Genomic DNA, 23,599 nt, shown 5'->3' on the forward strand with positions numbered 1-23,599 from the left:
AAAGGAAAATTATAATGAAAATATAATGAATTAATAAAATAAATATAAATAATATAATAACATAATGAAATAAAGAAAAAAAATAAACTAAGAGAATGAAATTTTTTAGTTAAATAGAATATTGAATAAGGATCATATAATGGACAAACAGACAAAGTAAGTTATAGAGCAGACTTTAAGAGAATATGCTATTACTCAAAGATTATCACGAAACCTAAGTCTTTTGAAGCATAATTGAGAGACAGACAAAATAATTTATAGACTGGATATACATATGTCATGGGAATATTCACTAAAAATCTCAACAGTCTATCTTTAACAATAGCAGAGAAAACCACATGCTTAACTTAATGAGAAGAGCAATGACGAAAGGACTAGCCCTAATTGTAGAAAAGTCTCTCTTTTAACAAAAAAAGTATTTTTTTTGGTCTGAAGCTTAAAAATTTCATAAACTGACTAAATTCTCCATTTAAGGGAAGCTTCACATAGGTCATGGGATGGTTTTTTGCTTTTTCATTTTCAGATTTAAGCCCCTAATTGGTTTAGGCTATTTTTCTGCCTCCTTACATTAAAAAGAGCGCAGCTGCAAGTGAATAAGAAAAGAGAAATATAAAAGAAGAATACATATTATCCTATTATATAAAGTAGTAAAACATAAACAAACGTTGGAGTGGACAAACCTAGGAATGGGACAATCGTCGGAGTGGACATTGCTTATGTAAAACGCAGGAGTGTCTTTTATTTTATTTATAAGATAAAAATCTTTCAAAACAAAAAAAAATCTTGAATATCTTTTCTCACAGACTGAAATTTTAAAATCAGTCTAACAGTTTTCCAAAGTAGGTAAGTTCTATCGAAAGGCAAAGGTTTGAAACAGATAGAACATTTCATTAAACTAAAACATATTTTTTTCTCACATTGTTTACAACTGTCAAATATGTTTTTTTATATGCCTAACCCCTGCAGGGGGCTTATTTGTATATTTATATCTTAACCTAACCTAACCTGTGTAGAAATAACTAAACAAATGTTGTTGAAACCTAATTTTTAAGATATTATAGACACTTCTGCGTTTTACTTATATAATGTCCACTCCGACATTTGTCCGAAATATCCTGTGTTTGTCCACGTTAGTAAGGCTTTCTGTTCTGAAACTTAAGATCTCAATAACTACTAAACAGATTGGGCTTTCTATTTCAGGTAAGCTTAATATTTGTCTTGTAATGGCTTTAGGCTATTTTATTTTAAGTCGAGGGATGGTTTTAGGCTATTCTATTTTAAGTCCTGGGAAGGCTTTAGGCTTTTATTCATTCCCCTTTGAATACAGAGCCAATAGATGCTGGGGGCGTAGCCGCTAGTCGATATACAAAGTTTTTTTTTGTCTGTAGCAAAGGATCTCGTTTGCTGCTAAACCGATATGATGTATGTCTGTCTGTCTATACCGTAGGATCTTGCTAACCGCTGAGTACTGAGATGATTTTAAGATAGTTTATTTTTTTTCCTTATAATAAAATAACAGGATATTTGTCCATAAAAAGCGAAGCAATATCTTAATTTTTGTTGTTGGAACTGTTATTCAGTTGATTATACCAAGGATCTAAAGGAATAAGACAATGGCCGATAAATTTTTATCCATCCCTAATAACGATACACAAAATTGCAACACTACAACCAAAATATGACAAAAGTCCCCAAAAGTTTTGAGCCAACGAATAAGAAAACTTCATTATAAAACTTTGGAGACTATTGTAAAAATTGCCTAATGTTTCCTTTATCCCTGAGATTATACAGACTATCCTTAAACTAATATTTACATTAAAGTAACAGGATGTTTATCAGTATCAACTGAACCGATATGCTTCTCCTTTACATTGAAGCTTATTTTACTCGCAGGAAAAGTTTTCATTTTGGGGAGGGGACTAACACTTTCAGCCCCCGGAAGGTATCACTTCCCTTAAATTCTTAACCTTCCCCCTCCCCCCCCTCTCCACCACATCTATTCATTAAAGTACTCCTAGGGTCATCTATGGGATTAGCCGTTAGTGACTTAAAAATAATTCAAGTGCAATGATATATTTACCAAATTAATACGATAATTTTGTATACATTTTTTATGAAAAAAAAATTATTTTGCCAAAGGCAGCCAAAAAATAAGCAGCAAATATTTCAAAAATGCTCTGATAATCAGAGATCTACAGGGATAAGACGATTGTCGATAAAATGATATATATACATATATACAGTGTGTTTTTTTATGAGAACTTTTTTGAAAGCAATTTTACCTTACTTATAGTTATTAGAATTTAATGATTAATGGCTTATTCTCTTCTTTTTTTATAACCTTTAATAGAAAAGCAAAAAATATTTCAGTTTTTATTCAAAAAGTACAGTAAATTAAAAAATTTAAAACTTAGGTGTCAACATCTAAAAATGGTTTTAGTGCATTTTTCTTATAATCTACCTTTGCAAGAATGGCTGCAAAACGCTTCAAAGTTGAGATATTGAGCTAAAAATTTATATAGATACTACTTGTGACATGTACTAGAACATTTTGAAATTTGAAGGCCATATCTCAACCAGGGAGGGAATACTGGCCCCCCAATGTACTCCCTCCATTCTTGGAAAGGGTAGAAGATTTGAGCATAAGAAAAATGCGCTAAAACCATTTCTCGTATTCATTTGAATCCGGTGGATAGGAACCGGTTCTCATCCATACGAAAAAACTATGTCTAGCATCGTATTATATCCAGCTTTCTACGAATATAGATATGTACAATCATAAGATTAAACCCAGTTTTTTAGCCTTCTGCACCTCGGGGCTAAAAAAACTAGTTTTAATCTCATAATTGTACTTTCTATATCCGCGGAAAGCCGTTTATAATACGATGCGAGAAATAACTATTTTAGATGTTGACACCCATGTTTTGAAATTTTGAATTTACTGTACTTTTTAAATAAAAACTGAAATATTTTTTTGCTTTTCTGTTAATGGTTATAAAAAACGAAGAGAATAAGCCATTAATCATTAAATTCTGATAACTATAAGTAGGGTAAAATTGCTTTCAAAAATGCTCTCATAAAAAAAAAACACTGTATATATATGTATGTTTATATATTAATTATTCCCATTGATGATTCACAAAATTACCCCTTCTTTAGTTTAGAATTAGTGGTTGAAACATTTAGACACTCAACTTAATGAACTAAACAATCACAAAACAATAAAAAGTCCCCAAGGTTGTTAATCTAACGAATAAGAAAACGGTATTATAAAACTTTGGAGACTAGACAGCACTCTTGGATAAGCCAACTTATAACACTTTGGGAACTATCCTAATCCTCCCTGGCGAAATGACAATGAGATTTTTTGGTAAATTTGTGGCAAACTTTATTCTTAATAAATTAGCACTTGGCAAAATTATACTGGAGAGATATTTCATTGAAGAATAAATTTTTTTTTTGCCCAAACTTTTCGTCAGCCAATAATAACAGATAAGTTAAACATTGTAAAAATAATATAGTAACTTAACTCGAGTTGTCAACGGCAGAAATTAGGTCCTGAGATGGTTTTAGGCCTGGAAAGGTTTATAACAATTTTATCTGTATTTCTTAAAATAAATTAACAGAATCTTTGTCTGTATGTATGAATGTCTGTCTGTACCGAAGGATCTTGCTAACCGCTGAACCAATATGGTTCTCCTTTACAGTGAAGATTCCTATAGGTCCTGAGATCGTTCTCCTTAATAGGGTAGCTTCTCATAGGTCCTGGGGAGGTTAATAACTATTTTATTTTAATCCTTATAATAAAGTAACAGGATCTTTGTCTGTATGTATGTCTGTCTGTACCTTGCTAACCACTAAACCGACATGGTTCTCCTTTACAGTGAAGCTTCCTATGGGTAATGAGATGGCTTTAGGCCATTTTATTTTTAATCCTTATAAAAAGTAACAGGATCATTGTCTGTATGTATCAAAGAAGATCGCTAACTGCAGAACCAATATGGTTCTCCTTTATAGGGTAGCTTCCAATAGATCCTGGGAAGGTGTATAACTGTTTTGAAGGAGGATATAAGGGGCTATAAAGGGGCGATGGAGAGGCTATGTAGAGGCTATGTTATATAAATTAAGGTAAGGGGCTTTTAAGTGGCGATGGAGGGCTATTAAGGGGCGATGGAGAGGCTATGTTATATAAATTAAGGTAAGGAGCTATTAAGGGGCGATGGAGAGGCTATGTAGCGGCTATGTTATATAAATTGGCTATTAAGGGGCGATGGAGAGGCTATATAGGGGCTATTTTATATAAATTAAGGTAAAGGACTATTAAGGGGCGATGGAGAGGCTATGTAGGGGCTATGTTATATAAATTAAGGTAAGGGGCTATTAAGGGGCGATGGAGAGGCTATTTAGGGGCTATGTTATATAAAATCGGGTAAGGGGCTATTAAGGGGCGATGGGGAGGCTATGTAGGAGCTATGTTATATGATTAAGGTAAGGGGATATTAAGGGGCGATGGAGAGGCTATGTAGGGGCTATGTTACATAATTAAGGTAAGAGGCTATTATGGGGCGATGGAGAGGCTATGTAGGAGCTTTGTTATATAGATTAAGGTAAGGGGCTATTAAGGGGCGATGGAGAGGCTTTGTAGGGGCTATGTTATATAGATTAGGGTAAGGGGCTATTAAGGGGCGATGGAGAGGCTATATAGGGGCTATGTTATATAAATTAAGGTAAGAGGCTATTAAGGGGCGATTGAGAGGCTATGTAGGGGCTATGTTACATAATTAAGGTAAGGGGCTATTAAGGGGCGATGGAGAGGCTATATAGGAGCTTTGTTATATAAATTTAGGTAAGGGGCTATTAAGGGGCGATGGAGAGGCTATGTAGGGGCAATGTTATATAATTAAATTAAGTGGCTATTAAGGGGCGATAGAGAGGCCATATAGGAGCTTTGTTATATAAATTAAGGTAAGGGGCTATTAAGGGGCGATGGAGGAGCGATGTAGGGGCCATCAAGTTGCAATGTAATATAAATTTGGAGAAGGAGCGATGAAGGGGCGATGTAGGAGCGATGAAGGAGCGATGGAGGAGCGATGGAGGAGCTATGTAGGAGCGATGTAGGGGCCATCAAGTTGCAATGTAATATAAATTTGGAGAAGGAGCGATGAAGGGGCGATGTAGGAGCAATGAAGGAGCGATGTAGGAGCGATGTAGGGGCCATCACAGTACACTTTAATATAAATTTGGAGAAGGAGCGATGAAGGAGCGATGGAGGGGCGATGTAGGGGCCATCAAAGTACAATGTAATATAAATTTGGAGAAGGAGCGATGAAGGGGCGATGTAGGAGCGATGAAGGAGCGATGTAGGAGCGATGTAGGAGTGATGTAGGAGCGATGTAGGGGCCATCACAGTACAATTTAATATAAATTTGGAGAAGGAGCGATGTAGGAGCGATGGAGGGGCGATGTAGGAGCGATGGAGGGGCGATGTAGGAGCCATCAAAGTACAATGTAATATAAATTTGGAGAAGGAGCGATGAAGGAGCAATGGAGGGGCGATGTAGGAGCGATGGAGGGGCAATGGAGGGGCGATGTAGGGGCCATCAAAGTACAATGTAATATAAATTTGGAGAAGGAGCGATGAAGGGGCGATGTAGGAGCGATGAAGGAGCGATGTAGGAGCGATGTAGGGGCCATCACAGTACAATTTAATATAAATTTGGAGAAGGAGCGATGGAGGGGCGATGTAGGAGCGATGAAGGAGCGATGTAGCAGCGATGTAGGGGCCATCAAGTTGCAATGTAATATAAATTTGGAGAAGGAGCGATGAAGGGGCGATGTAGGAGCGATGAAGGAGCGATGTAGGAGCGATGTAGGGGCCATCACAGTACAATTTAATATAAATTTGGAGAAGGAGCGATGTAGGAGCGATGTAGGGGCCATCACAGTACAATTTAATATAAATTTGGAGAAGGAGCGATGTAGGAGCGATGAAGGGGCGATGTAGGAGCGATGTAGGGGCCATCAAAGTACAATGTAATATAAATTTGGAGAAGGGGCGATGGAGGAGCGATGTAGGGGCCATCAAGTGGGTTGTTATATAAATTAAGGTAAGGGACTACGGAGGGGCGATGGAGAGGCTATGAAGGAGCCATCATGGGGCTATAGCATAGCCTCTTATCATAAGAGGCGATATTAACGCCCCTTCAAAGGAGCTATTAAGAGGCCATGAAGGAGCTATAGCATAGCCTCTTATCATAAGAGGCGATATGAACGCTCCTTAAAAGGGGCTATCACATCGCTCCATATGATAAGAGGCTATGCTATAGCTCCTTGAAGGAGCTATAGAAAATCATCGCCCCATATGGAGCGATGTCATGGAAAGGACTATACCCTTATGTTTTTATTGTAAAAAATAACTGTGAAATTAGTACAAATTGACTTAATATGGTAACAACCAACCCTCTAATTATAGATAGCATTCCTGTTCTGTATTTTACTAAGGTCTGTTTGTATTTTTAGTAACGCTCTAACCTTTTTCAGGGGGGGGGGGGGGGCTCCTGAAAATCGTTATTCTAGGGGGGAGTGTTGTTATTAACCATACATTATATGAACTAAAAAAATTTGGTTAAGCTTTTCACCGCCTTGGCGCCTGTATTTACCGTTAAATAGAAAACTTAAAAATGGGAAAATGTGCATAATTTGATAATGCTTTCTTGAATTTCCTCAATTAACCAGCTTAAAAATGATTCTCTGTTATAATATTTTGTTTTTAGTATATCTGTTCCTGCTCTATAGCTGTGAACAATAAGAATGCAGTTTTGAATTTGCTTGTAAAAAAATCTCTTCAATGTCAAATATGCATTTTAAACTTCTTCTTAGAGGGTGTTAATTCAAAAGAGTATATTTTTAAAAATGTTTTACATTGAAATATCAATCAAAGAAAATGAGAAATAGGATTCTAACCTACCCCCAACCCACGAGAAAAAAAAACTCTTGTGTTGCTTTACTAAAATGGGTAACTTACAATTGCAAATTAACAATTAGACAATTTTTATCTAGAAACAGAACGATTTTTATAATATAACCCCAAACTTTTTAAAAATGTTTCTATACGATTTTTAAAAATCTTGTCGTTTATCTTGATTGTAAGAACGTTAATGTTTTTAGGTTTTGTAAAAAAAAAGTATACACAGTTTTGTGGAGTTTTTTAAATATACGTGTTAAAATGAGAGAAAAGGGGGAAGAAAAGATAAAATAAAGTAACAGAGATAAATTGGAGAAAGAAATGGAAAGGTAAGAGAAAAAAGGATAACTGGAGAAAAAATCAGGGAATTTTTAGAAACCTTAAACTTAAATAATTCATCATTCTTTCCTATTTGATAAAATTCATGTCCAAGAATAGAATAGCAAAAATAGTTCACACTATTTAATGAAAACGGAATAGTAATACAGTAAAAGAAAAGAAAAATCTTTCATAATATTCATTAAATGTAATGTATGTTTTATCAATATAAGTCAAGTTATCTAGAATGAAACTCTTAGCTCGTATTTTCTCTTAACTATATTGAGAAAAGGGAAAATCTAATAACTTCTTTAAATCAGTATGTTGATCAATAAACTATGTTTAACTTTTTGTGCCGTGCTTATCGTAACCAAATTTAGCTTAATGACACAATCCATTACAAAACTTAGCTACATGACCCTCCCAAACTCCGTGAGTGCACTGGTCCGAGATTTTATTGTGAATCATAAAACCACAGTATTGCCCCCACCCAATGCCCAGCTATTTAGACTTGCACTGCAAACACACACATACACACACGTAGACGTAACAAAGGACGTGCACTATAATGCAGTTTGTTTATGCACACCCCTGTAGGCTAATTAAATATAAGAAATACTCAAAATTAGTACGAGGACTTATAATTAGATGTTATTACCAGTTTTCTTAATAGGTAGTTGTTTTTTAATGTTGTTGAACTTATTATGTACAAAATTACGGTGTACTTCATAAATTAAAACCATGGCCAACAGAAACTAAGCTTAATGAATCTATTTAACAGCCTTTTCCTGAGGTATAACCTCAATAAAGGGTATCAACCCTCATAACAAATTTATAACAAACATATTTTAAAGGTTTCTAAAAAAATTAGGAACAAGTTAGCTACTCCTTATAAATCCATAAAATACAAAAGTAAAATAAGACAATTTTCTTTAAGAGTAATTGATCTATAACTTTGGTGTCCTAATTCTAGAAATAATATTCAGTATTTGTTTTTTAAGAGAATAATTATTTTTAGATGCATTTGCCTAGATCAATTCCTGACAATAATTGGCGAAAAATACAGTGACCCCGCTTTTGTGTTTAGTTGTTTTGGCATCTTATTCAAACAATGTGCAGAAATAACTGTGTGTTAATTTATCCGACAAACAGCCTTAATCCTGCCTTGGTGACGAATAAAATTTGAACCGATCGTTCCAGCTATCTAATAGATATTAACAAACAAACATACATACATCAAGCTACTTTAGTATATAGGATGTGCAATTTGCTTTTTTATTAAATATAATTTGTCCTACAGTGTACAAACACTATTAATGTGGAGCACTTTTTTTATTTGCTTCCCTAAATAAATTGTGCATTACTTTCTCTCCCAAGAATGAATTAGCCATATATGCAACATGTTTGAAGGGATGTCAAATATTGAGAACAATAACATTTGAATATAAGAAAGTCTACTCTTAAATTTCTTTAATCCCTGAAACGATTGAGTTCTTTATTATAAACAACGTGATTGTTTTAAGCTATTCTATTTTCAAAATAATTTCTTGGGATGGTTTTGGGCTATATTACTACACTCCTTACATGATGAAAGGGGCGCAGCCGATTATTCCTACATATGGAAACACTAAAATAATGATAACACGAAACAAATCCCATAAAAAAGTGGTCCTACCTTTGACAGTCAGATCCAGAAAAGCCAGGGTTACAAATACATTCTCCACTCCACGGGTCACATCTAAATAAATAAATATAGAATTCAAACATATTAACTGAAGTCTGCTGACAATACACTACTTTAATTTCTGAAAGACTGCGACAAGTAGAACCAGTAAACTGAATTTGAAGCCTCCAGCTTAAATAACAAAAGTTTAAGTATAAAAGTTTTAAAATTACGTTTTAAGAAGATGAAAATCAATTTCAATTTGTAGTAGTGTTTCAGCAGTTAAAGCGGTGTGTTTCCTGTTGGCTTCCTTTAATTGAAGGATGTAACAACAAAAATAAGTATAAATTAAACAAAATCGATGTAAATTTAAATACATAGATTATACAAAAATATGAGTAGAACCAAATATATATATATCAGTTTTACAAAAACAAAACCTATTACGTTATGCTTATATTTCTTTAATTAAAAAGAAAGGATCTCATAGGTCATTATGTGGTAGTACGTGGAGCTTTTGCTGGCACTAGTAGCTATACAGAAGTGTCTCAGCCTACGCTTTAGATCTCGAAAACCGTGGCTAATCGATATATTACTCGATACATTAATCATATTAATCAAGCAAATTCGAAGATAATAAATAAAAGTATTAGAGCTCCTACTACAGTTCTAACACAACAAAAATTAGATTTAAAAAATGGCTCTTGTAAGGCAATATTTCTAGAAAACTATTAATATATTATTATTTCTGAATATTTATATAAATATCTGTAAATAAGCTTTTTAAACTTGTGTATGCCTGCCAAACTAAAACAGTTTTCACATTTATAAATATCCAGAACAAATATTGTGGAAAATTATTCCCAGCATAAGAAATATTGCCTCCTGATTTATATTCACACAAAATATTTAACACTCTGTATGCAAAAATGTTCCCTCTTAACTGAATATTTTTCGTAGTGAAGCTACTCTTTAAGTAGGACATGAACATATGTGGATAAAATGAGGGGTACATCTTTAAAATACAACTTTATCATACATTATGTTATGTGCAGCTGCTTTCCGTTATGAACTTTATACTAACTAGTGGCTTCGCCCCTAGCCTCTAGGGGCTTCGCCCCATGAGGTAATGGAAAGTCAACCCTCCAGAATAATTCTGTAGTTATATTTTCAAAAAGTTATTCTTTGCTGAATTACTCTTTGGTAAAATTAAACCCAGGTTGTGCGCCGTATGCACAAAAATTTCAATTCGTAAAAATTAAACCCAGGTTGTTCACCGTATATCTCGTACGGGGTGAGCATAAGCGAGTACCCTGTATGCGGCGCAAGCTCTGATAGTCCCACTGATTCGACCACATATACACAAAAATTGAAAAATTTTATTTAATACCTATAATTGTAACAACTTTTTAAAGATGTCAATTTTTAAAAGTTACAAAAAGCCCCAAAATTTTTTTTTTTTTTTGGGGGGGGGTTTCATGGGGGCTTCGCCCCATGGTGCAGTGGGGTTCCCCCAACCCAATTACTGGTTTTTGTTTACAAAAATAAAAAAAAATAAAAAATTTGGAAATAGGGATTTTTTTATTTTTAGGGGGGTTGGGGTGTCCCACCCTCCTAGAAAATAGCCTAAACCACCAGAGGACCAGTAGGTATATTCCCAGAAGAGTAGAGCCCAATTTGTTCAGCAGTTGCTGAGATTTTACAAAAAATGTAAAAAATTTTTTTGGGGGGGGTGGTTTTTTTAGTTTTTGGGGGGGTTGGGGGTGTCCCACCCCCCAGGAAAATAGCTTAAAACCATCACAGGACCAGTGTAGAGCCCAATCGGTTCAGCGGTTACTGAGATCTTAAGCTTCAGACGGACAGACAGACGGACAGACGGTCAGACGGACAGACGGTCAGACGGACAGACGGTCAGACGGACAGACATCAAGCTACTTTGTATTATAGATTACTCAATCTTAAAGTAGAAAAAGAACAAACTTATCAAAATTTAAACATCACATTTAATAAATGTATCAAAAGATTTCTCTATCTTTACGGTAATACAGTGTACCGTTCTTTATATCTTCAACTGCTGTCGTGCAAATTGAATATTAAGACAAACCAAACCAAAATCGTTGTTGCCATCATAATTAAGTAGAATGTTTTTAACACCATCTAAAAATTACCCTTGCTATACCATCTAAAAAAATAAAATGAAGTCCAAGGCCTCCCCTCTTGAAAGTTATTCAAAAAGGTTAAGGAAGAAGCATTTTATAATAAATACTAAGAAATAACTTGTCCGGATGGGTTGTATACTTCAAGAAATGTCTTTCGGTTGTTTTTAAGCTATCTACCCGTCCTTCCCTAGAGGCTAAGATCGAAATAACTAGGAATTTCTACAAAATGAAATATATGAATATCTAAGACATTGTGTAAGACATGGTACATATATGGTACATGTCAAATGTTTTGTTTATATCAAACATAAATTAATTAACATTTCTGATAATACCAGGGAGGGAGATGACTTTGGACTGTAAATTATACTGGTACCCAAAGTTTTAAAACAACGTTATCTTAATCTTTAAAACTGTAGGTACTTTCACAAACAATTTTTAAAACAATAATTCTAATCTACAGAATGGGTAATTTTCTTTATCATCATTGAGTTGGTATATCATTTTATTGTCCAGTATCTTGTCCCTAAAGATCCCTGAAGAGAAAAGAAAACATTATATACTTATTAGACTCCTTATTATTCCACTTCTTTCTTAAAAGATTAAATATTTCTAAAAAGTAAACAATGTGCATTACGTTTTATTAGATTGTTTTTGAGTTAAGTATTATTTCTTTTAGCCCATTCGGCGCAGTGCAAGGGAAAAAACAGGAAAGTAAGTTTACAAAAATAGTGATTTTTAGAGGCGCTCTAGTCTAGAAAACCTTTTTTAGATTTCTAAAAAGATGAAAAATGAGCCTAATTCTGCTTTATAAAACCCTAAAATAGCCTTATAAAGAGTTTGATCCAATTTCTTATAGATCTGCATCACATTGCAGTGGTTAGCAAGGTCTAACGCCTATTCGTATGGGTGTGTAATTTCATGTTGACTATCCCAAATATATATGAATAAATAAGGGGGGGGGGGGGAAGTTCTGCCACTTTCGCGTAAACAGTGTGCAGTGGACTAGGTATTGATTTTAGATTATAGGTTATTTAGGATAAAAGTTTACTTTTGGGTATTAGTTCACGTATATTTAATCATTTTTTGAATAGGTCTCCAGGTTCAGGTGCTGCAGGCTGGAAGGTCGTTTCTGGACAGGTAAAAAAATTAAAAATTTTTTGTTTGAAGAGTTAGAGAGCAACTTATAAAACAAAATATGCTTCTTTTTGAATGTTATTAACATATCTGCAGAAAAAATTAAATTCGGCCTCCAGGTTCAGGTGCTGCAGGCCTCCAGGTACACTCTGGACAGGTAAAAATTAAAAAAAATTATTTGAAGAGTTAGAGGTACACTTATTAAACCAAATATGCATCTTTTTGAATGTTATTACCATATTAGAAGAAAAAATGACAATCGGCCTCCAGGTTCAGGTGCTGCAGGCCTCCAGGTACACTCTGGACAGGTAAAAATTAAGTTTTCTTATTTGAAGAGTTAGAGGTACACTTATTTAACCAAATATGCATCTTTATGGATGTTATCATCATATTTGCAGAAAAATTTAAAATCGGCCTCCAGGTTCAGGTGCTGCAGGCCTCCAGGTACACTCTGGACAGGTAAAAATTAAAATTTCTTATTTGAAGAGTTTGATGTACACTTATTTAACCAAATATGCATCTTTTTGGATGTTATTACCATATTTGAAGAAAAAATGACAATCGGCCTCCAGGTTCAGGTGCTGCAGGCCTCCAGGTACACTCTGGACAGGTAAAAATCAAAATTTCTTATTTGAAGAGTTAGAGGTACACTTATAAAACAAAATATGCATCTTTTTGGATGTTATTACCATATTTGAAGAAAAAATGACAATCGGCCTCCAGGTTCAGGTGCTGCAGGCCTCCAGGTACATTCTGGACAGGTAAAAATTTAAAATTTTTTTTTAAAGAGTTAGAGGTAAACTTATTAAACCAAATATGCGTATTTTTGGATGTTTTTTATCATATTTGAAGGTAAATTGATATTCAGCCTCCAGGTACAGGTGCTGCAGGCCTCCAGATCCATTCTAGACAGGTAAAAATTAAAAAAATTATTTAAAGGGTTACAGGTACACTTATAAAACCAAATATGCATCTTTTTGGATGTTATTATCATATTTACAGAAAAAATTCAAATTGGACTCTAGTTTCAGGTGCTGCATGCCTCCAGGTATTTAAGTGTCAGGAATTCCTGCCTTTTTCTTTAGACGTGGATTGAATATACAATCTAAGAATTTCTTTATATTTTACTAACCTGGATGGAGAATCTGTAGCTCTGAATGACATCTGGATAAAATTAACCTCTCTCAGTAGTAATTTTAAAATTATTTCACTAGCATCTATACTTTATAATCTGAATCCTATTGAAATTGCATTCCCCATTCTGAGTATCTGTAATATTATATCTTAGACAGAATTATATTTTGCATATGTGTGGAAAACCATACATAAACAAAAAGTAATAAATACAGATCTATCTAGCTGGCTCCTGGAGGCCACCTTGACCCTATCTGGAGCACAACTCAAACCTTTCATCTAAATAAAACAAATTATAAAATTGATTTTTTAAACCTGTCCAGCAGGCTCCTGGAGGCTACCTAGAGCCTGCCTGAAACAAAAATAGAAGACTTACTTAATAAATTTTGTCATATTATTATATTTAATAATTTTCTATTTAGAAACCTTTCCTCTAATATCAAATATTACCTTTATTGGAATTTACCTTGCCAGCGGCCACAAGCAGTCACCAGTGGTCACCAGGATCCAGGTAAGGTGTCCAAATCAAAAAGTATCAAAAAATATTATAACTGCCTGTCCAGAGTGTACCTGGAGGCCTGCAGCACCTGAACCTGGAGGCCGATTGTCAATTTACCTTCAAATATGGTAATAACATCCAATAAGTTGCATATTTGGTTTAATAAGTGTATCTCTAACTCTTTAAATAAGAAATTTAAATTTTTACCTGTCCAGAGTGTACCTGGAGGCCTGCAGCACCTAAACCTGGAGGCCGATTGTCAATTTACCTTCAAATATGGTAATAACATCCAAAAAGATGCATATTTTGTTTTATAAGTGTACCTCTAACTCTTCAAATAAGAAATTTTAATTTCTACCTGTCCAGAGTGTACCTGGAGGCCTGCAGCACCTGAACCTGGAGGCCGATTGTCATTTTTTCTTCAAATATGGTAATAACATCCAAAAAGATGCATATTTGGTTAAATAAGTGTACATCAAACTCTTCAAATAAGAAATTTTAATTTTTACCTGTCCAGAGTGTACCTGGAGGCCTGCAGCACCTGAACCTGGAGGCCGATTGTCATTTTTCTTCAAATATGGTAATAACATCCAAAAAGATGCATATTTGGTTAAATAAGTGTACCTCTAACTCTTCAAATAAATGTTTTTAATTTTTACCTGTCCAGAGTGTACCTGGAGGCCTGCAGCACCTGAACCTGGAGGCCGATTGTCATTTTTTCTTCAAATATGGTAATAACATCCAAAAAGATGCATATTTGGTTAAATAAGTGTACATCAAACTCTTCAAATAAGAAATTTTAATTTTTACCTGTCCAGAGTGTACCTGGAGGCCTGCAGCACCTGAACCTGGAGGCCGATTGTCATTTTTTCTTCTAATATGGTAATAACATTCAAAAAGATGCATATTTGGTTTAATGAGTGTACCTCCAACTCTTCAAATAATTTTTTTAAATTTTTACCTGTCCAGAGTGTACTTGGAGGCCTGCAGCACCTGAACCTGGAGGCCGAATTTAATTTTTTCTGCAGATATGTTAATAACATTCAAAAAGAAGCATATTTTGTTTTATAAGTTGCTCTCTAACTCTTCAAACTAAATTTTTTTAATTATTTTACCTGTCCAGAAACGACCTTCCAGCCTGCAGCACCTGAACCTGGAGACCTATTCAAAAAATGATTAAATATACGTGAACTAATACCCAAAACTAAACTTTTATCCTAAATAACCTATAATCTAAAATCAATACCTAGTCCACTGCACACTGTTTACGCGAAAGTGGCAGAACTTCCCCCCCCCTTAAGCATGCATTATAATCGAATAACAACCCTATTTTACATTAATGATATGAATGAATGACTCCCCCCTCTCCTCTCCCCCTAAAATGACTATATGCACTGTTAGATTACAATATTATCAGATCAGACTTGATGGTTAGTTTTTCTGGGTCTTTCCCCCTTCAAGAGAACCTCTAATATCTTATTTTTCACAACCAAAGCTTTTCTACAACTAGGGTAGATACTTACGCCAGACCATCTGCAACGGATAGCCTTAATCGTTAATCTAATTATTATAGATTTGTCTTATTTTATTTGACAATATTTTTGTACGGTATAATTATCCTATTTATCTTTTTTAAGTAATGATTACTAAGATACATGGTAATTGTTATGAGCGAAGAATCTCTAAAATTTATGGATGTCCATAAACAGTGTAGTGTATTTAAGCAATGTTGCAACAAACTTGTAAACAAAATGTTTAGACTTTTAAATTGATATTCTATTCATTAAGTTCTGATACTTTACAATGAGATGCAGCAAACTTTGTATTTTTATAAAACAAAACCTAATACTGTCCCTTAACTACCCCTGCTTGATATATCCCGTATATATCTGTATTTCTGCATATTGCATAGATAATAGTGCAAATACACCCATCATATTAATCACATACAAATAAACACTAACTATCCTTCTATCTTAATCACAAGTAACGTATGGTTTTATATTTTTCTATAACTTTAAGAATAAAAGTAGTTACTATTTGATATTTATCTATCTCCGAGTGTAATCTATCTTTTTTTTGTATGTAGCGAACCAATAATGGTCCTCATTTAGAGTAAAGCTTCATATAGATCCCTGGATCGTTTTAGGCTATTTTATTTTTTTACCTAAAAAGTCTAGGCATGGTTTTAGGCTATTTTTCTGCCATCCTAATATCTTTTAATATAGACTCCCTATTCAATATAAAATAACACTTAAAAAAGAATAACAAGAGAAAAAATTATTGGCGAAAAAAGCTAAATATGATAAAACAATCATAATTACCCCCCTCCCCCTGAACAAAAATGTGTTAAAAGCTAAAAGTTTATTGTATATTAATTGGAGCATCTTGCATACACTATCTAAAGTAATATAAATGAAGTGGGTTGGATTGTCATTGGTGTTCATTCCCCTACGTACAAAAACTGTTGTTATAACTAGGGTTGGGCCGGATACTTTTTTGGTCGGATACCGGATATCCGGCTGATTTCTAAACCCGGATATCCGGTTCCGGCCGGATATCTGGCCAAAATTCGATATCCGGCAAATTACCGGATAACCGGATTTCAGGCGTAAAAAAACAGCCGGATATCATGTAACCGGATAGTTTTAATATCCGGTATCCGGCTGGATATGGAAAATGACCGGATAACCGGCCCAACCCTAGTTATAACATCAACAAATAAATTGAAATTTTAAAAGCAACCCGAACCTAAAAAGCATTACTTAAACTTAAATTTTATTTAACCCTAATTAATCAATACTACTGTCTTATTTCCTTTGTAGAAATTTGATTTTCTCTAGAGAATTACAGATAAGACTAAACGACCAAGTAAGTTATAGTCATCAAAATCTTCACAAAGAAAATTTATGTTGTTTTTCTATAATAGCAATCGAGTAAATAAGGTTTTCCCTAAATCAATCAAACAACGACAGACTAAAGGACTTTGACTTATAACAACGGTATCAGATTCGTTGGCTCTAAAAATGTGGGTACTTTTAATAATTTGTGATTGGCTGGTTCCAAACAAGTAGTTTCTAAACTTTACCCATAATAATTAATCTACGGAAGAGGTACTCTTATTTATTTAAAATGAAGATGTATAGAACTTTATCGTCCATTATTATATCACTTTATATCTCTAAATTTTTGTAAATCTGGCAAACTTTGCAGAATTGTTGGAACAGCCTGTGACCAGGTTAATCTTAAGCGCACACTGATTGAGATAATAGTTGTGCTTGCCAACTATGGAGAGCACAACTAATTAGAACAATTATCTCATAATTAACTTCACAGATAGACAGATATATTAATCAGTATGTGACAGATATAGTCAGAAGAACATCTATCAATCCTTCTATATAAAGTAGTAAGCTCATTTTTGTCTGTAGCGAAGGATCTTGCTAACTGGTGAACAGATATGGTCCTACGTTGTCCTTTTCATAAATAAACCCACTGGACCTACCAAATTGCAATTTTTGATTTAAAATAAAACTCTTCATAATCAATATTTTTTGATAATGCTCTACCAGTAAACTTTTAAAAGAAACATTTTTAGTGCCTAGTAAACATAGAAATCCCTCCCATTATTTAGAAGAATGAAAAAAAACTAACCCTATCTCAATTTTCAACTTATTTCAAACAAGAGAGGTGTGTGGTTTTCTTGGCTATTTGAGGAAAACCACCCTTTTTACACTTTAAACTTGAGGTAAATTCTAGAATTAGAAAAAATAGTTTTACAAATATATATCTACATTACAAATTATGTTATAACATGATAAACCTATTAATTAACCTCATCTCAAGTAAATCAAATTCACTTACATAGTCGTCAGATCTACAATTTACCCAGATTTAGAAGCATAACCACAGGGAGCTACAAGGATAAAACAATGGCTGATTACAATTTGTGGTTGAAACGTTTGAAGAGTAAACTTAATGAAACAACTAATCCCTTCCTAGTGCTAATACAATAACAAAATAACTTTTGTGCTTAACTTATAACGTTTCTGGTATGAAATGAAATTTATAAAGTTGCAGAAAGGCCACACTTTAGTTTTCTTGAAAAAAGCATTTTTTTTAACAATTTTTAAAAATCTATTAAACCTTAAACAGACTCTTCTGTCTTTATAAAGTGATATATATCAAGTTATACAACGATTAGTTATTTCGAAATGCAAAAGATCCAACTGTGCCTTATATACTGACAAACAGACAATTATTACAGAAAAGCCACTCTTTTAATAATAGTATATATATTTTTGTGTGTATTTATTATTTATTTATCATCAGGGAATGATGTATTAGCGCATTGTATTGATACCCTAACCCCGCCTCTCTGGTGTCCGGTCACTTCAGCTAATAAGTTTGCCTTATAACAGCAAATCTATTCATATAAAATGGTATAGTTGTGATTTAATTTTCAACAAAGCGGTAATTTAGCCCTGGTTTAAATTTTTTTATTATTGTGTATAGGGGCGGGGGGGATTTTTTTCTAGGGGCGATTTCTCTTGGGAGTTTGGTAGTTCCCTCCTCTCCAAAATAGTTATAAACCTTCTCAGGACCTATGAGAAGCTACCATGTAAATGAGAACTACATCGGTTCGGTGGTTATCGTCCGGTACAAACAAACAAACAGACATCCTGTTACTTTATTATAACAATAGCTGGCCGTTATGTTATACTGTATGGTACTCTATCAATAAATATCTGATTTCTAAAGTTAATAAGAGCAATAAAATCACAGTACGATATTAGTCTGGAAAAATCAGTAGTCTAGTGTTAGCATTTTTATATATAAACCATCCAAAGCTTCCAACCAACCCCTTATCATTCCCTTGTTTGATTGAACCCAGCCCAAAATGTCATTTATAGTCATTATACAAACCAGCCAAAAAACCTATTAGTTTATTTGTATTTTGACTACAAATTATTATGAAACAATTGGATAACTGTTTTGGTTAATGTAACGAGTTACGCAGAAGAATTCGAATTAAAACAAAGATTTTAATTCGAAAATTAACATTTAAAATTAATATTTCGACAGGTATCTAAATACGTAATAATTTCACCGAAGCAAAAAAATTAGGCAACATTGGATGAATGCTTAGTGACAATCCATCATTGATTGTGCAATGTGCATGTTTTTATTTACCCTTTATACCCTTACACGCTTCATTACAGGCTTATTATGTATCTACATCAGGAAGGGAGAGAAAATTAAAGTTAAATCTAACACATATCTTTCTTGCCAATGATTTTTACCAATTAACCAAAGCAGAATTTTTACATTTATTTATTGTCTATAGTCCAATCCTTGATCTAAGTTACCTTTATATCTTTTTTACATGTTTGTGTTTTATATTTTTGTATGTTTTGAAAGCTTCTGTACTTAAGCCTTACTTCTACGTTATGTTGCTTAATGAAACACAAGCTGCTTGATTCTTTGTCTTTTCAAAACTAACAGTTTACTTTGTCTGTCTATCTGTCATTGAGACGAGATTACCCCCTAAAACTTTCTTTTCCTCTTTTTATCCACATTCATAAACTTCTTATCCTCACTACTTTAATGTTAGTTAGTGTTTTTAAAAATCATATAGGACATAATCCACCTGTAAAAATGCATACAAATGGTTCACATTTTTTTGTACTTACATATATAGCAGATAATGTCTTATATCAAGAAACTAGCCGACATGAAAAAAAGAATTTAAAAAGTTACTTACAATGCTGTATGTTCATCCATTTTGTGGCATTTACAGATATTTGAACATGTTGGACCATACATATCTTTTCTATAATAAAATAAATACCTAATTAAATTGCTATCTATATATCATATTTTTTTGAATTTTAATTCTATTTTCATTTACAGCTGAACTTTAAGACTTTAAATCGAAATTAGTGGAAAAAATGTTGAAAAATATAAATGAAATGGGAATATCTTTTTTTTATGGGAAAATTTTCACCATGGCGTGATCTACAGATGGGACAGACGAAAAGGGTGAATTATCATTATATAAAAGTAACAGGATGTATTTTAGTCTGTTTATCTGTGAGGTTGTAACGAATGATCTCGCAAACCGCTGGATCTATATGGTTATTTGAAATGAAGCTTTTATAGCAGCAGGTCTGTAAGGTAAAGAACCTCTTAATAATAGAATAAGGAAAGTCGGCAAAATGGTTCTGTAACTTAGGGAAAAGGAATGGCTCTGAAGGCTTATACGGGTCAAGCTGGGAAGTGTGTTTAGATTGGAAGGACTGATGCACTCATTATAGGTCCAGGGAAGTTCTAAAAAAAAATACATGTTATACCTTTTGCAAGCTCGTTCCTGGCACCTGGTGCCAGTCCATCCTGGCGGACAGGTACAGATACCGTCCACAGGATCACAAACTCCGCGCTCACAGCTGCATCTCTCCTGGCAGTTCTGGCCGTACCACTCGTAAGGACACTGCTCCTCACACTGAAAATATTTTAAATTTAGTGCAGCTGAGACATTAACAAAAAACAAATTATAGCTGGTTGTCTGTCCAGTGTCTAATGTCTAGTGGCACCCAATTGAATGACATGTTTCCTCTAAAGGCGTAACTCATTACGATGTAATTTGCAGATAAGACTTCAAGACAAAGATCATGAAATCAAAAAGCTAATTATTACTTATTTGTAATTTTTTTGTTGTTATAGAAGCCTTCATTCTCTGGAGTTAGGATCAAGATGAATACGAATATTGTTGTGAGAATCCTATGGCCAATCGCTAGATTGGTAAGCTTCGCGCATAACTGAATGTATAACACGTACAATATCCTATTTGAATGTCAAGTGGTTGTTGACACCCCCTTTTACACCCTCATGAATACAAGACTTAATGATTAATAACAATTAAATTACATAATTTGTGTACCTTTGACTTAAACAAAATGTTTGATGTCTTTTTTAAAAATAACAATTACAAACCGTCAATCAACATAATTGTATTTCCCCGCTTTGGCAAAGTTAATTATCTTTTCCATAGAGACAAAATTATAAATATATTTGCTTAACCTAACCTCTTATTAGAACTCTATCAGAGATTTAAGAATGGTTATGTAGCAGTACTATGTGTTTTTCTTTTAAATATCTTTATTCAAAATAAGTAATTTGATTATCCTTGTTATTTAAAGTCACATCCCTTTAACGTCACTAAACATTAGGGTACATAAATTATCAAATACGGAAGGTTAATGTAGTATTAACTTTTAATAGCTACTTTTTTTATCTATAATATAAAGCAACCAGCGACTTTGCCACTAGCAACTATGATCTATATATTCAAAGAGGTAAAATGGGGCATAATAATAGCATTAAACCATCCCGAGATTTAAATAAAAAAATAGTCATTTCGTCCGTTTATTACTTTATATAGCTTCTGGAATGGTGTGGACTGTTTAATTATAAATAATTTCTTAAGATTAGTTTCAGGATATTTAATATTTGTCAGCCTAAAAGTCTCCCCCACCCCCTTTATAAAGAGTCCCAAGTTTTTTTTTATTAACTAAAGGAAATTGCTTATGTTTAATTTACTTATCCCCCATATCCTATCTTTTCCAAGTCAACCATCAAACAAGATTTATACCAAATACAATTTACTGAAATGTTCATAGTCAGTTGTTTACTTTGAGTTAGGCGAGGTTTTATTAGGCATGGGGCATTGCAGCTAAATGTCATGCTACCCACTTTTAGCATACATTTTTAATTAGTGCTCTACAGGCATTTAGAAAAGCATATTTACACGCTGTTTAGAAGACGAGAAGAGACAGGTTATAATTTCAATTTTTCTTATTGCAGATTTATAAGAGCTAGGTCTGAATCATTCCTAAATAGAACAAAATTACTACCCACTTCATTTCTTCCCTTAAAAAAGCTGTTGAACCAAATTAATTCTACATCTAGTTTTTAAAATGGAAATATTTTTTGATTATCAAAGCAGTAAAATATGTGTGTATCAACCCCAAAGCAGCCAAAAGGGTCCTACTGATCAAACATTAACTGAAACCAAAAATAAACAAACAATTCCCCCCTCCTTCTAACCAACCAAGTAAAGAACAAGAAATATTGTTTATACAATATTCATAACAATGTGAAATTAGTAGCATAGAAAAAAAGTTTGCTTGAAATATGTATTATTTGTAAAAAAAACCCGGCTTTATTGGTATTCTTACATCATTTTAAAAAATGTTATTTTTTGTAGGTCTAGGGATAAAAGTTCCCCCAGCGATGGTATCCCGTAGGGATAGGGTTACTCAGAGTTAAAGCCTTTAGAGCTAGAAATATGATGTTTTTTTTATCAAAATCTTTTAATAAGTTGGAGAGGGTGGAAGGGTATAGAGGTTCAAGTAAAAGCAACCAAACTATAGAAAGTCTATAGATTCTCCTTGCAAGAAAAAGACATTGGAAAATAAAATTTAAAAGACCAAAAATCCACAAATTAAAATTAGGGGACTTAAACATTTGCTTCTATATTATTATTTATATTACTGCTTTGTTGAAACACTGAAAAAAATAGCGTAGGAAAATATTTACTGAGTTGAATAAGAAAACAGCAAACCTAAATTTGTCACAACTTGAGAACTTTATACAAATGTTTTATTATTGGCTATTATTGGGAAAAATTGAAGTATAAGACTGAATGAATACTATTATAAAAGTGTGCTATGTTAAAATACTTAACTGGCAGTGGGATTATGGGATAAATAAAAAAGATAAGGGTAAATTTCATTTGTTTTGCTTAATTAATCTTTTACTTTTCTTATAAATTAATAGTTTTAAGCTGTAATCTGTACACTTTTATATCATCTATACCAAATGGAAAAAAATGACGAAAAGACGTCCAAGCTTTTCTTTTGGAAGGGAGAGGGTGGGGGGTTAAAATGAAAGGTTTTAAAAGGATAGGGGGGAAGATGGGTACTCTAATTTATTTCCAAAAAAATCGAGGTGCCTCCCGCTCCAACTTTGACGTCCCTGATCATCTATATAATTTCTATAGTTTTAAGGGGCTTTCACTTAGAGTTTATCTGTTTCTAACTTTATTATTGGAAATATGCTCTTAGTGTTTTTATTGATAGAAAAGTATGCACTTATCTATATGGGCTACTCATGAATAAAAAGATAGGGTGATACAAATAATACACTCAATTAACATTTTCCCTTGATTTTTTATAGCTTATTCCGTTAGTCCGTACGGCTTTGGGGAAAATATAAATTTTTATTGTGACAATTTCTCTGATCAAATTCCTATTAATTACTTTGTCCTTTCGTATAAAGAGAAGGAGATTTTTAAATCTGGGATCTGTAGAGGAAATAAAATCTAAGTATTAAGTACATGTATAAACTATCTAAGAAAAGTAGAAAAATTATAAGTTTTTTATGTTTAATATCAACAGTCAACTTGAAGCAACCTACTTCCAGTTCATAAGAAACCTTAATTGAATTTTTAGCTTTTCAGCGTATTTTTATTTGAATTGGATTCGTCGTTGCTTATGGGATCTTTACATAACTTATGTCTCCCAGAATCAATATTAAATCTTCTTTTAAAAATATAATTAGTTGAGTAAATTAACTTATGTCTCCCAGAATCAATATTCTGATTTAAATCTTCTTTTAAAAATAGAATTAGTTGAGTAAATTAATCTGATTAATTCTTTTTTTGT

At 33.3% G+C, this 23,599-nt stretch overlaps 1 protein-coding gene across 2 annotated transcripts in view; it reads right to left on the reverse strand.

The window, feature by feature from the left end:
* LOC145329630 (uncharacterized) overlaps positions 1-23,599 on the reverse strand; it is a 115,289-nt gene that overhangs the window by 58,743 nt on the left and 32,947 nt on the right. For both annotated transcript variants that reach the window (XM_080173948.1, XM_080173947.1), the window contains exons 10-12: positions 20,228-20,376; positions 19,639-19,707; positions 8,958-9,020 (exon numbers count right to left, since the gene is read on the reverse strand). In XM_080173948.1, the coding sequence (XP_080030074.1) occupies positions 8,958-9,020; positions 19,639-19,707; positions 20,228-20,376 (281 nt within the window). The remainder of the gene's footprint in view (positions 1-8,957; positions 9,021-19,638; positions 19,708-20,227; positions 20,377-23,599) is intronic.

Source organism: Acartia tonsa, chromosome 10 (genome assembly GCF_053477335.1).
Source record: "Acartia tonsa isolate MP-2025a chromosome 10, ASM5347733v1, whole genome shotgun sequence".
NCBI classification, from domain to species: Eukaryota; Metazoa; Arthropoda; class Copepoda; order Calanoida; family Acartiidae; genus Acartia; species Acartia tonsa.